The sequence below is a fragment of the Pleurodeles waltl genome, chromosome 3_1 (genome assembly GCF_031143425.1).
Source record: "Pleurodeles waltl isolate 20211129_DDA chromosome 3_1, aPleWal1.hap1.20221129, whole genome shotgun sequence".
In the NCBI taxonomy this organism is placed as follows: Eukaryota; Metazoa; Chordata; class Amphibia; order Caudata; family Salamandridae; genus Pleurodeles; species Pleurodeles waltl.
In genome coordinates this window covers 862,749,318-862,763,521 of record NC_090440.1, presented here as the reverse complement: position 1 = coordinate 862,763,521, position 14,204 = coordinate 862,749,318, and the positions used below count along the sequence as shown (strand labels likewise).

Sequence of the window (14,204 nt, the reverse complement as noted above, 5' to 3'; positions counted from 1 at the left end):
ATGTGCAGGAATTGTTGTTTCTGCTCCACTTCTCTAGTTTTCTTCTGGTGTTTCACACCAGCCAAAATCCCAGTGTTAAACACCACAACTAGTAATTCCAATGGGGCCTCCTATTACTGGGCTCATCAATTTGAGGGGACATTTATAATCAGGGCCTTAGTGTTCTTCTCTTGTGCAATGCCACGTTGCATAGAAACTGCAAAATGAGCCATCACAAAAAAAAAATATATATATATATATATATATATATATATATATATATATATATATATATATATATATATATATATATACACAAACATTTGGCATTGTGTATAGAAAAGTTTCCAGAAGGTACACCTCTATGAAAAAATACTACACTTATCTTCGCTTATCAAAACCTTTGCAAAAGGTAAACTTGCAGAAAAATATTCTTTATTCATTTATGGCTTTGCTATGTTTGATTAGAGTGAAAATTATCTTACCATATGTAAAAAAAAACTTTATACAGGCAAAGGAATTGGCAAACTCTCAAACTTCTCAACCTTTACGAAGGGCAAAAATAAGAAATTTCGCAAAACTTTTCTGGTGAAAGCAAATCTTTGCACACTCCTAAAATCGATCTGTCCAAAACCTGGACATAATAGAAATAATGTAATGATAAACAAAAAACTAATTTTGTCCAGGAGTCATTTCCTCCATAGATAACTCAAGGTTCTAAACACAGGCAGTAAAATGATGCTCATTATTCAGTGGCCTGTAGAAAGATGTCTCTTAAAATAACTGGCCAACTAGGAATGCATGTGTTTACGAACAGCAGAAGACGTTGATTGGTCCACTTTGATCCTTAGCAGTCACGAAATTTCTATGTCCAGTTTTTGTTTATTGCTTAATGCCACAAGCTACTCTGTTTCTAAGCACTTATATTTTGACGGCTGGTACTGCATAGGTAGATTGCCCTGTTTCGTCCAGAAACTCTGATTTGATCCAGTGGGAGAGTTGAAATTAGGCAGGGTCATGTGGTTTCTGAGTCTTCAAAAAATCTACTCGTTCATGCTAAGATATTATAAATTATTCAGAACTGGATCTCATCGTTGTTGAAGTATGTCACCTGAGGTCTGGTGATGCAAAGGACTGATGTATGCATGGCTTTGAGTAATAACAGACTAAACCATCTCTGACCTGCTTGAAGATATCAAATATATGAGGCTAGACCCACACAAATAACCTTGCAGGTGTAGAAATATTCTTACACCTACGTGTAAGTCTTCACTTTTTTGACTCTTCACAACTTTGGGAGGAGATTGACACCTAGGTAGAGACTTAACAGCTTCCATCTCCTGAAATGAGGGGATGGAGACACCTAAAACTGAATAAATGCAGCGTTTCTACTCTTAACTTTCCGCCTGTTTGTCAGGATCTCTGCCGCCAGGCCAAAAACTCCCTAGAGGAAAATATGTGAAAATGTATTTAAGTTTATTTTTAATTAAACAATGATTTAATGTAAAATAAAATTGTAAAATAAATGTGAACAAATAATATTATTCACCATCTGAACACCAACTTCATCAACACAACACTCTCAACAGGAATAGTAACTGATCACTTCAAACTAGCAGTAATCATACTGAAAATAAACTGCAATGTCTTCAACTAGTTAAGACAGATTGTAAGGACCAATGAGCTCTCAGAGCACATGACAACCTAAATAACTTGGCACATACCCAGCTATACATGAGATGGATGTGCGGCTATTTCTACGGCCCTGGAAAAAAATGGATGTCTTTTTGATCAGATAGATAGAAAGAGACCTAGAGCCCTCAAAGGACTGTTGTTGACCACCCATTCAGCCCATAACTGTGTGGAATTCAAGGGACCAGGTGGCTTCCATCAGCGGAAGTTCTCATGTGGAAGTAAGGGCACAAGGATCAAACATTAGAGTGGGCTTGCAGAAAGGAAAGGCAGGCCTTCGGTAAGGGCACATGGATCACATCCGTTAGTGTTGGGAATTTTCATTGGCATTAAGGTTTACGATGTTAGCAGTACCACTAAATAAGACAAGCAAGTACAGAACATCTAAAGCAGTGCTTAATTTGAGCCAGTGTTTTCCAGTGCGGACCACCAGCACTTATTTTTGAGGGTCAGCACTTAGTGTTCTGTATCAGGCATTTTCAATGAGCAAAAGACACTAATGGAAAAGACAAAGGAAGAGACAAAACGAAAACGCGCCACAAAGTGAGAAAGCAAAAAGCTGCAAGAGTGAGCTGAACGGGCATGGAGTGGCTGTAAATGGATTAAAGAGGGCAAAGATGCCTTTAGGATTATGCTGCCTCAGCATTCAGTGCTCACACCTTTAAATGAAGCAGCCGCGTGTTTCAGAGAAGATCCTTGGGCACCGGCACGTTTTTATTTACAAGTTAAAGACTGATTTAAAGGCAGTGCAAGTGAATGAGACAGAGGGCTTCTGGCCAAAGGCATCAGAAGTGAATCAGATATGGAAGATGCTTTTTGTAGCATTCTTGATGAATGATACACACATCTGCCAGCTTGTGGTGTCATTTGTGAATGACATAAAAGAGTGCCAGTGTGAGGTGTTATTTCGATATAATGCACAGTGCTGCCACTCTGTGGCATTTCTGTGAAAAGTATACCTGCCTACGAGCCCTTGAAGCATGACTTCCAGTCTGACCGTTTCTGTGAATGAGTCACAGGGATGCCAGCTTGGGGCGTTATCCATGAATGATGCACAGACATGCCAGCTCACAGCTTTATGAAAGAACTGAATACCAGCCTGTGAAGCTGCCAGTGAGCAGGTTTCAGGGCTGCCTACCCTTGGCATTGCCAGTAGATGAGATAGAAGGCTGCCAGCCGAGAGAAAGTGTGTGTTATACCAGGGTGCCAAGTGGCTACAGCTCTATCAAATGCGCGGCAGTAAAGCTCAGCCATGGTGTGCTGTTTCCTCAGTTTCACAATGTGGATTTAACTAAGATTTCTCAATTAATGTGGCATGTCAGATGCAACAACTTCTATTTATGTTGTTCTTCATCAATGTCTGCACCTGACGTCTCATCACAACACACGGAGTTAAGTGAAACGTCCTTTACTCATCATATGATGTAGGTCAGGGCCGGCTTTAGGGCGGTGCTGCCGCACTGGGTGTTGACCTAGATTGGGGTGGAGGCGCTGACCTCAGGGGGCGCTGTGTTGAATAACGACTTATGAAACTTGCGATTTAAAAGCACCTGTTGAAAAGTTCCTTGTGGTCCAGCCTTTAGGAAACCATTAAAATGTCAAGATACCACTTGTGATTAATGTTCCTACTGGGGAGAGAGATAGGAGTTTTGTCTGGTGGCAGCTTTGACTCGTAGTGCAGAGGATTAATATGCCTGTTACAAAGAACAGAACTATACAGCTTTTACAAGTGCTTTAAAACAAATTAATGTATGTGAAAGGGGGGCTATGGAGAGATGAGGGGCCCATTTGTTATGTGGTAGTGAGGGAAGCCAAGGAGGTGGTCATGGGGTGGGGGATGCCAAAAAAGACTGTTGCACAGGGCGCCTCCAGTGCTAAAGCCAGCCCTGATGTAGGTTGACATATGTGCAATGAAGACACGTCAGAAGATGATCCCTCGGTGCAGCCCTTGACCCAAAGCACTATTTGACACAATTAAAACCCAGGAAGGTAGACGGGAACGCTCAATGACACAGAAAAGACTATACGTAACAAGACTGCTTTTTCTAATACAATTTATGACATTCATAATTACGTCAGGGAACCTCTTCCCAGTAACATCAGCAGAAACCCAAAGATGGAATCTTAATATATATATTTTTTATTTTTATTTATATGTTTTTCGTTCATTTTCACAATTCATATAGTGAGCACGTACAGTTCACTTAATCCCTATTTCCGGGAATTTGTCTGCCCGTTGTACTTCTCTGTTTTATTATCAAGGACCAAAGGTGTGCTCAGACACCCCAACTTTTAAAGAGAAACATTGACATCTCACAGCAAACAGAGTGTGCTTTCACTTGTCTGTTATCACAGAACTGCAGATCACAATTCCACAATTCCTGTTTAGAACACGTTTTGGTGGATGTGATAAGAAAAGGGTCTGCTTCGGTAATTTTGAGGAAGTTGTAGTGGGTTAGGTTCAGAAGAGAACCTAGCAAACACTCCCCAAAACCGACTGAATGCAAAAAGGTGTGTGTCTTTCCAGTAATTGCAGTCAAGTTAATGGAACCTGCTGAACCCTTCCCCATATCTGTATCGAATGTTTAAAACCCAGAAGGCTGTGGGGCAGAGGATTCTGCAGATAGGTTTACTAATGATTCCACCTGAACATTCACAAGAGGGTTTGCATATCGCACATTATACCTGTATTTGGATTGTTTTTGGCTCAGTTTTGAAAGGTAAAGGATCTGTGGCACGGGGAACTACAGCTATTTGTATAGGATCACACAGTTTGTTTAGGTGGGGAATTTGGGACATGAACTCTAGTTTTATGGTGTTCCTGATGAAATCATAACTACACGAGATACCACATCACTTCCTTCAAAACCTGAAACAAGCATTGGCAAAGCAAAGATTGTATTCAATGTGCTAAAATTGCTAAAAATGAGCAGCATTCAGACACTAGAGCATGGCATGCAGGTGAGAGCCAGCAGGTGTGGACTACAAGGACTATACTTGTAAAATTGCATCAAGCAGAGTAATGCATCACTAGAGCAAAGAAGCATCAATACACCAAAACATCCACTAGCATTAAGTGACAGATGACTACTTCACTGGACTGGACCAAGACATGATTGGCAATGTCTCAAGTCAATAGCTGAAAGGCAGTGGCAAAATGGGGAGACCTAAAACTAGTTCTTTGTATAGTATTAGAAATAAGTCTGCTTAACAGCCAGGCTGTCAAAATCTAGGCCTAAAGAACCACAAGAGGTTTTCTTTTAAACTGATCTACCTCTTTCTACTATGGACAAATGCATGTGCAAAACAGGAAGGTTTTAAACGTATTAGATTGAAAGGCAAAGCCTACTTTCCACTCTTATAACCGTGACAGGGTTAATTAATTCTATTGATTCTAGCATAGTTACTCAATCTGGAAAACCAGGAAGCTTTTTACATACCAAGAGCAAAACTGAAGTCACCCAGAGATGGCACTGCAGCATTCACTTGCAGAAACAGGCATGTCCAATGTAACAAAGGTAACTTGCAACTCTTCCTCTCCCTAATATCTCTGTGGTGTAGAAGGAAATGTTTATGCTCCTCCATAGTGCTGCTTGTGCCACCACCTTCTCATTCCACTCTCTAAGGTACTCATAAGGACACAATGCCAGCCCCAATTTTGTGTTCCATTAATTACAGCCCAATCCCAGTGACAGCTTACTTGGCTAAACGTAAAGAAAGGAACATGGGCAATCCCATATGCACGAGTACAGCACAGGATGTAATACGTAACACGTAACATAACATAGTAAACACAGATAGATATGTTTTGATCGCAAGGGACAGAGTCGTTCCAGGTGTTTCAGATAGCCATAAGTGATAAAGTTGATTTGATTTCATCTAAGTAGGAGAAACTTACAAAATACATTTATATCCGTGGAAACTGTCCATGAGTTTGGGCCCAAAGAACAAACTTTGGATGTCCCTTGCATAACATAACATACTATAGGGTACCACAAAAGGACAACATGCAACATGGCATGATATAACACCTTTAAAATAAAGAATTGTTGGTCATGCTGCAGCAGCAAGAAATTTGACCATTTCAAGAGAATATCACATTAAGTATCTCACCATCTCTCTTTTAAAAGGACTGTTCTGTTTCCCTCTATGATGATACCAATGTAAATATTGTTTGCAATTATATAAGAAGGGATATTTCACTTTGCACTGACATACGAAATCTTGACGCAGCCGACTGTGCCACATGCTACATTCTCACACTGGTAGTAGCTTAGTGTTATACTGTGACCTCTTTCATGTGGTGTATTAGCCAGCCTCGGCAAGCGCAACCCAGATCCAATATAAGGGCAGACGTATCTACTGTGATGGCAAAACGAGTAGTCTAGAGCAAGGACAGGAAGAGAGGTTTAGTGCAAGGAGAGGAGCAGTGGTCTGGTGCAGTGCTTGTAGTGGAAAATGGAAGTGCTGGTAGCCCATTTCAGAGTACCCACTTGCTTCTCAGGCTTGTTGGTACTCTCCATTTCAAACAGATGCAACACTGCTGCAAAGTGAAGATAATCTCCCTCTTCAAACAAAGAAGTGCAGGTACTTGGTACCTGAATTACCAGCCCATTTAAAATATTGGTCGGTGAGTGCAAAGAGGGTGGTATAGTGGGAGGGAAGGAATATCAAGTGTAAGGGGGACAGACATTTCCTTGTGGGGGAAGGGAAGAGTAACTTAGTAGGAGATAAGGAGGAGGTGATGTGTGGGAGGGCAAAGGAGTCTAGAGGAAGGATGTCCTGGTGGTTGCATGATCTCATTGGAATGCTACAGTACCAGGACGTTAAGCAGGCTGCTCTTGTAGTTTTGCAGCAAGAGAGGACCATTTGCAGGGCAGGTGGAATGGTGGAGTGAGAAGGTAGTAGCCATGGCCTATTAGTTGAGCGTGGTACTTGGAGTCGATAGTTGTGGGTGCAGGTGCTTGCCCATCCTTGAGATGCTCTACATATAAACTCTGAGATAAATCTATCTTGTGCCCCTGTAACCTCAGTGGAGGTAAATTAAGACAGCCTTCAAATCAATACAGTAATTGAGGAGGGTCTCGCCGTATCTCGGGTCCAGCAGCTATTTCTGAGCCATCTGGTATCCAGCCGACCCAGTGACAAATGCTGAATTTGTCCTGGTGTCATTCTCCGACACTGGGACACAATTCAGCAGTGCCCATAGGTTGACTGACTTTTCTTGGGAGCAGAAACCTGCAGGTGTTCAGGGTGCTTTCTTCTTTTCTCTTCCAGCTGGGCCCAAAATAAGGACGTAACTTAAAGGGCCATCAGCCCTTCTTTTTTAAAGTAACATCCAGGCTGGGAGCCAAATGGAAACTAACACCTAGACGCCAATCTAAAGGAAGGAAACAAAGACACACAGCTTGTTATCGCGCTACAAATACTTAAGATAAACTATGATTTGGAGTTAGGTTTGTGACTTTGTTCAACCCCCCATATGAGAAATGTGCTCCCACTATAAGAATGCCAGATATATACTTACTAATTTATTTGGTAATTCTTTTATAGTGCTAATCAGCCCAGTGTAGAATGTCAGAATGCTTTATGTCACACACAGAGAGACAATAAATCATAAAGGCTATACATTGGTGCTTTAAATGAGCAGGTACTTAAAGTTACTGAGTATATCTACTTCTTTAATTTAAAAGAGAGAGTACCTGAACTTCTCAGCACAAGTGCAATATGTATAATAGGAGAGTACTGGTGCTTTTCAGTAGCACCTAGGTACTGAAATTTGGTAGGCACACCAAGCTCTTGCAGCAGGTGCCTTAACCCATAACATATTTTGAAATGCAGCCTATTTGTGATCAATTCATTAGTCGAGGGTGACTGACCAACATATTAAAAGAGAGAGACGAGCCAGACCCTTTGCTCGGTTCTGGCTCGGATCTCAAAACCTGTGCACGATCTGAACCCTGAAAATATGCATTATGTAAATCATACAACAAACCATGTAAAATATGATAGTCTCTTCAAAGTTAAACAAGCATTTGCAATGCAATAGGTCTTGCATTTACTTGAGTTGGAGCTATTGGTATTGTAAATGCATAACTGGACATCTTTTGCCACATTAATTGGTCAACCTTGCCACATATTGCGGTCCTTTCTGCCACATACTTCCAGTGGCACTGCATATAACTAAAGGGCTAGTAGGCCTACTGGAATATTTTTTTAAACAAGGCCCTTAAAACATAAAATACTCCCAGGTGCAAAACATATTTACTTGGCAGTTGGTACAGAAGACATTTCCGGCAAGGCAATTAATAATTTTAATTGTACCCCAAAAATTTGTACTAAAATGCCAGGTCATCATAGGAAGGGCTATGATAAACATCCCTAATATAGCCTGATTTTACAGTCATAGCTAAAGGGCAAGCTTAGCTATTTACATTATGTATCTGTCTACCTACATGACTTACGGTTTTCCTATATAGACCTCAAATGTGTGTTATCGACCTCTCAATCCAAAGCAGTGAAAGTTTGAGGCACCACATTAATCTACTTTAGGAACAAAAAGTATGCATGGACGAATAAGCATGCAGTCACTCCTGCTATGCAACAATAAGGAAATTGAGAAATTCATAACGGATATTGATTATAAAAGGAATTCATCAAGTTATGGTCTGCCGTGCTGTATTGTTATCACATATAATATAAAAAAAGTTTAGAAATTGTTATTTGCACTATAACAAACATACATTTCCATCCTTGTTTGAATTAGCTGGTTATGCAGCGTGGAGCTTCTGAAAGGCTAAACATACTTAGCTTTAAACTACAGGTATACAAAAATGTAGGGATGCAACTATGCAAAGTACAAGACTACAGGAACCAAACTGCCAGGTATCAATTAGACAGTCACCCAACTCCAGAAATAAAGCAATTCACTGCCCACAAAACAATCTTCTTTGGCAATATTTTTGTGTGGAGGCATGCCACTAATACATTAGTATTATAAACTCCCTCACATTTGGGTCTGAAAGGATACTGCATTCCCTCTCATCCAAGTGAAGTTCACCCTCAACTCTGCTGTTCAATTCAGGCTTCTCCTTTGCTAGCATTTTCTGAGCTGGACATCATAAAGTAAGGAATCCATTTGCCGTCTACTTTTGACTACACATAGTTGTTCTTCCATTCAGACGACAGAGACCTCGGTAGAGAGTTTCCCACTCCTCAGCCCTGTCATGTTAATGCGCCTGCGTACCTGCGCACCGCATTTAAAGGAGTAGAACAATAGCACAGTACAGTTTGCTCCTCAGGCGAGCTAGTGTTCCAAAAACAGACTTCTGGATACATCCATGCACCTTCTTCTAGTGTTCTCATTAGCGCTCCAGCGTGATCGGGCTTCCAGCATTAGGTACCAGAAGAAGTTATCTGTGGCAAGCTCTTAAGGTTAGAGGAGTTCATTTATGCTGTGAACTCTGTTGATTGTGAATGCTAATTATTTGGGTGTGGTGCTCTTATTACTTTAGTAAAATGTTTACTGTTGTAAATCAAGCTTAGCGTTGCTTTGATTACTGCACTGTAGTGACATTTGCAGAGCTTGGGTGCCGAACGAGTTCACGCTGTATGAAACGTGTAAGCGCCTTGTCCTCCATGAGACTGACGCAAAGGAGAGAGACAAAATAAAAAAGTAGCAACCCACAGTGAAACATATCGGCAATCATGTAATTATCTAGGTAACAGGGTCAGTCCCCAAGGCACAAACAAAACCACCCCAAGGCGGGACAAACGTAAAGTATTTACGAACAACATCCATGGATTTTTCAAAGGCAAGCTCACGAGCCAATGAAAGTGATGGGCATGGTTAAACTCCATGGGATAGATAACAACAGGTTGGAAAGCAGCGCTTATGGGCTGCTACGCTCAACCTAAAAAAAGTGTATTTCTTTAACATGTGGAAACTTTAATATTAGTAGGACACATTATAGCATTACATTGACAAGTTATGATTAAAAATTATAATTTTTGGTAGTCTGAACTCACATAGTAGAAAATACTTGCTTTAAGCGATAATGAAGAAAAAAGAGTTTTGGTCAGATAAAATATTTCCCTCGGATCACACAATTTAAACTTGGAAACTAAGATTTAAACATGTTTTCTGGATTAACGCTGTACAGATCAACCAGTAAATGGGTATCTATTTGGCTTTTCCTAAATTAAGGCTTTGTTTTTACCTCTCAGTGCATTCTTCTGCAGTTTTTAAAGTGTAGTGTAATCTGGACCCGAAGGTACTGGAGCATGAGTTAAATTACACTTGGGCACATGTATTGCTATAGGCATGGGGAGATTAAGTAAGATTAAGAGCGATTAAACCCAGAATCACGTGATGTTGAACCGATGCTGAGACTCAGATCTGGATCCGAGCTCTGTAGTCAGCAGCTCTGGCAGTTATACCGCATACCGGGTAGTGGAAAGGAGGCAGAAGCCACATGAAAGCTAGTCTCGCTTTGGGCTCGAGGTCCCAACAGGACCTTGCGCTGAGCCAGAGCCAGGCTTCAGACTCGCGCTTGGCTCAAACTTTCAGTGACTCACTCACCTCCATTAATTGAGCAGATTTACTTCCTTGTTGCCAATTTCTTTGTCATATATTTTTTTAATAATGTACAAGTTGACTGTCAGATTCTGCTTTTCAAGACTGCGCCCCTCGTGACTGCACACCCTTTCCTCTCCCACAGTTGACCCCCAATGCATAGGTTCCCTGAGTGAATGCTTTCTAATTCCAGCACTGTTGCAAATGTATGCATGCATGAAAACTGTAATGTTCTTCCCCCTGTGCGCTAGTCCCCCTCCGCCTGTACCCTTAAGCCCAAACTCCCATGGCCGTGTCCCTTCTCTGTTCCAGATCAGCGACGAGCTGAACCACCAGTTCGAGTCGGTGTGCGAGTCGGTGTTCGGCGAGGTGGAGTCGCAGGCCGTGGAGGCCTTGGACCTCCCGGGCTGCTTCCGCATGCGCAGCCACAGCTACCTCCGCGCCATTCAAGCCGGCTGCTCGCAGGACGACGACTGCATCTCCGTCTTCTCGATCTCCGGCCCGCAGGGGCCCGCCATGTCCAGCAGCATCCTGAAGCCTGGCGCCTGTGAGTACAGCACCGCTCTCCTGGGGTGAGATGTTCACTGCGGCCTACTGGTAGTTCGGGCAGCCGAGGCCTAGCGTTGCCAGCCTGCGTGCAACTCCCTAGTCACAACAGCCACACGCCCTGCGTTTCATCTCCTGTCTCTGTCATTTACTCGTATAATATTGGCTGGCGAGTGCCTCACCGCTCTCTTGCGGTTAGACGCTGCCGGTAGTCTGCGCCCCCGAGAGCCGCTGCTGTCAGGCCCTGTTACAGCTTTTCACAAAGACATGGGGCTTTTCATCTTCTCTCTTCTTCATCATTTACTCATACATGTGTCATCGTCCGCCCGGTTTACACCGAGCAACATCTGCCCAGTTATCCGTCTCTATCATTTTGATTTGCTTTCCGTGAACAGGCGCCTATTGATTCATTTACCTCCGCTCACCTCGCATGCTCTCATTCTCCAACAAATTCTTTCTCACTACTCTTTTACTCCGCCGCTTTGCTGCCTTTGTTTCTCTCGCGCCCCTTTCCCAGATACACACACTGGCCTGCGTTCTCTCTCGCTCCTGTTCGTCCCTCACTCTCCCCTCCCTCTTTCACTTTGGTTTTCACTCTCTCTAGCCTTCGCTCTCCATTTCCCTCTTTTTTAATGCTCTTCCTCATCCACACCTACTTTCTCTCGAGCTCTATCATTCCGATGCTTTCTTTCTCTTGAGTACTACTCCTGGGGCTTTCTCTATCACCAGGTCCTCTCGGTTGCTTTTTCCTTGCTCTAACAGTCTCCCCCATGACTCGGGCCCGCCTCCTTTCGCTCTGTCTCGGTATCCTTAATCTTCCAATTACATTTCTGCATTTCACTTTTCTCTGTCTTCTATTTTGTATTTCACGCTTTATGTTTTGCTTTATTTAGTTTTCCTTTCATTTTTATGTCAAATATTTCCTTCTTTTTGTTTGCGAATATGTTAGTTTGTTCCCGTCTGCTGTCCCTCTATTCGTTCTCTTCTTAGTTTGCTTGCCTTCGTTTTTTCCTTTTCACCCTTCTTTCATTTCCAGTTCTCTTTCTTTGTTTTTTTCTTCCATCTATTTTTCATTTTTCTATTTCCTTTCAGATTTCGTTTCTTTCTTTTCCTGGTTTCTTTGTTTTTTGTTCCATTTTGAAGCTATCTACCCTTTCTCCTCGTACTCATCATTTGTTTAATACTTGTGACTTTGTCTGCTCACTCCCCCCCTTGCTTTCTGCCCTGGTCCCTCCCCCTCTTCCTTGAGGTGAGCACGGTATCGCCCTCGTTCACTGCCTCGAATCCATCACCCTGTTTCCACTATGCACATCCCGAGCACGTCCTTCGAAACACATTTCCATTCTGTCCATTCCTATTCATCATTCATTTATCACACAGACACCTCCAAGATATGTCCTCCATTTTGTCCCCGCGCACTGGCATTGGCTGTCAGGGAGAAACTAAAGGCAGAGAATAATGAAGTGAGCCAGCCACTGCAGCATGGTATTATGAGAATCACAAATGATAAACCTCTTGTATAGATCGGGCCAGAAAACGGAGCACTAAATCTAGTTAGAAAAGTACGCATTTGGCGCTGAAAATAAGTTTGCAAAAATTGTGGTGACTTCAGCCCTATGGCCTCCACTATTTAGGACCGTATATTTTTGTGATGTGTTCACTGGCCACAGTGGGTTTGTAAACTGGATGTGAAAGCAAGGCTGGCAATGTTAAAAACACAATGGGAATCAATGGGACTGATGATCAAGTAGGGGTCCCATGTTATACCCATTTTAAGCCTTCAGTGTTTGGAAATCAAGGCATTAAATGCCACAGGGACCAGAGACACAGATTGGCCTACCTAAAAAGTCAGCTTGGCAATTCTTAGAGTTGAATAAAAGGGGTTGAGATATGACCTGATTTACAGAGCCCCTTGCCTGAACAGGCAGCTTCAGTGTTCACATCTGGGAATGTTCTGGTGGCAGCCTTGCTTAGACAAGCATGTTTGTTTTTCCTTCTCTGGCATTAGCAATTCATGTTCTTCTACTCAAATCTATATACCGACAACTTTTAATAGTCAGTGTTTGAACAAAGTCACCACTGTTAAGATTGTAATTGTTTCTTAGCCCTAAAAACGAAGAGGTGTGGTAGAAGAAGCAGAAACAAATGTCAGCTGGTCTGAATGGCAGAAACACAGAGATTCAAAGAAAAAGCCAAAAATGTGCAAAAAAGGAACACTGAGTCAGATACAGAGCAGTGATAAAACGGATGGCAACATTATTGGACAGTAGAAGGGGACTAAAGTAGTTGTATGAAGGAATTCCCTAATTGCAAAATTAGAAAAAGGAAAAAAAATGCAATTTATCAATTTCAAATATATTGTTTCAATATTATTGAAATACGGACAAACACATTCAAAATTGTTTCTGTAGTTTCAACATGATGTTCACACACAGTCAGAGTACATGAATCAGTGGGTGGTGCATGGAAAATGCACATTTGAGAAGATCAGAGGACAAGAAATGGGGTTAGTAGAAAACAAAAGTGAATCCCACCTGGGAAGGGGCAAGAATTCAAGTACGGAAAAGATTGGGGTAGGTGGGATGTCACAACAGAGGGTAGCAAAAGGACCTACAGTTCGTACTTGGTCAAATCAAGTTATTTGAAAAGTAGGTGTGGGGCTGGTAATCATACCGATGGAATGACAGAAAAAACATGCACATTTATAGGTGATATACAGCAGACACACGAGAAGAGTACAGAAAATCACCAGCAAAAGGGATGCAAACATTATTCATGTTCTACAAATGGACAATAAATCAGACACAGGATGGAGCAGAAAGCAAATAGGCTATAGAAGAGTATCCACACAGGACGTTTAAGGGCAGAGAATCCAGCACACCTGAATGAGAGAATGTCCTATTCACAGAAAGAGAGTGGCAAAGGAAGGTGCACACGATGCGACGGGGAGAGGGTGGTATACATTACAATGAACAGAACACGATGTGTGGGAACGATAAGGTGGAGACAAGTGCTTGCACCCCAGAGGCAAGGATTTGTTTCAAGCATCAAGAATCCTTATTAGCATGGGTCTAGGCCGAGGCTCAGCTGTGCCTCCACAAATAATCTGTATTTGATGACGCCCACATTCATCTATCCATTCAACAGGCCTCATTGCCTCATTATTGCAAGGCGAAGAAACATGTATGTCCCTGTTATGCTGCTCAAAAGCAATGCTGCAGGAAGGCACTGGGTCGTTTTCACAATCCAAAGCAAAGAGGGGGCAGAGTAAAGAAAGGCAACAGGAGGAAGGCATTGGAAATGCGTTATGGGCAGAGCTCCAACTTGTCTACAGTGTTTTTTCATCAGACAACTCCTGATAGGAGTGATCAGAACTTCTGCCTCCAAGTTCCTGCTGCTCCACAGTCTCCAC

General features: G+C 42.2%; 1 protein-coding gene across 6 annotated transcripts in view; it reads left to right on the top strand.

Moving 5' to 3' along the window:
- DLGAP3 (DLG associated protein 3) overlaps window positions 1-14,204 on the top strand; it is a 1,018,817-nt gene that overhangs the window by 890,257 nt on the left and 114,356 nt on the right. For all 6 annotated transcript variants that reach the window (XM_069223793.1, XM_069223790.1, XM_069223789.1 and 3 more), the window contains one exon: window positions 10,559-10,793. In XM_069223793.1, the coding sequence (XP_069079894.1) occupies window positions 10,559-10,793 (235 nt within the window). The remainder of the gene's footprint in view (window positions 1-10,558; window positions 10,794-14,204) is intronic.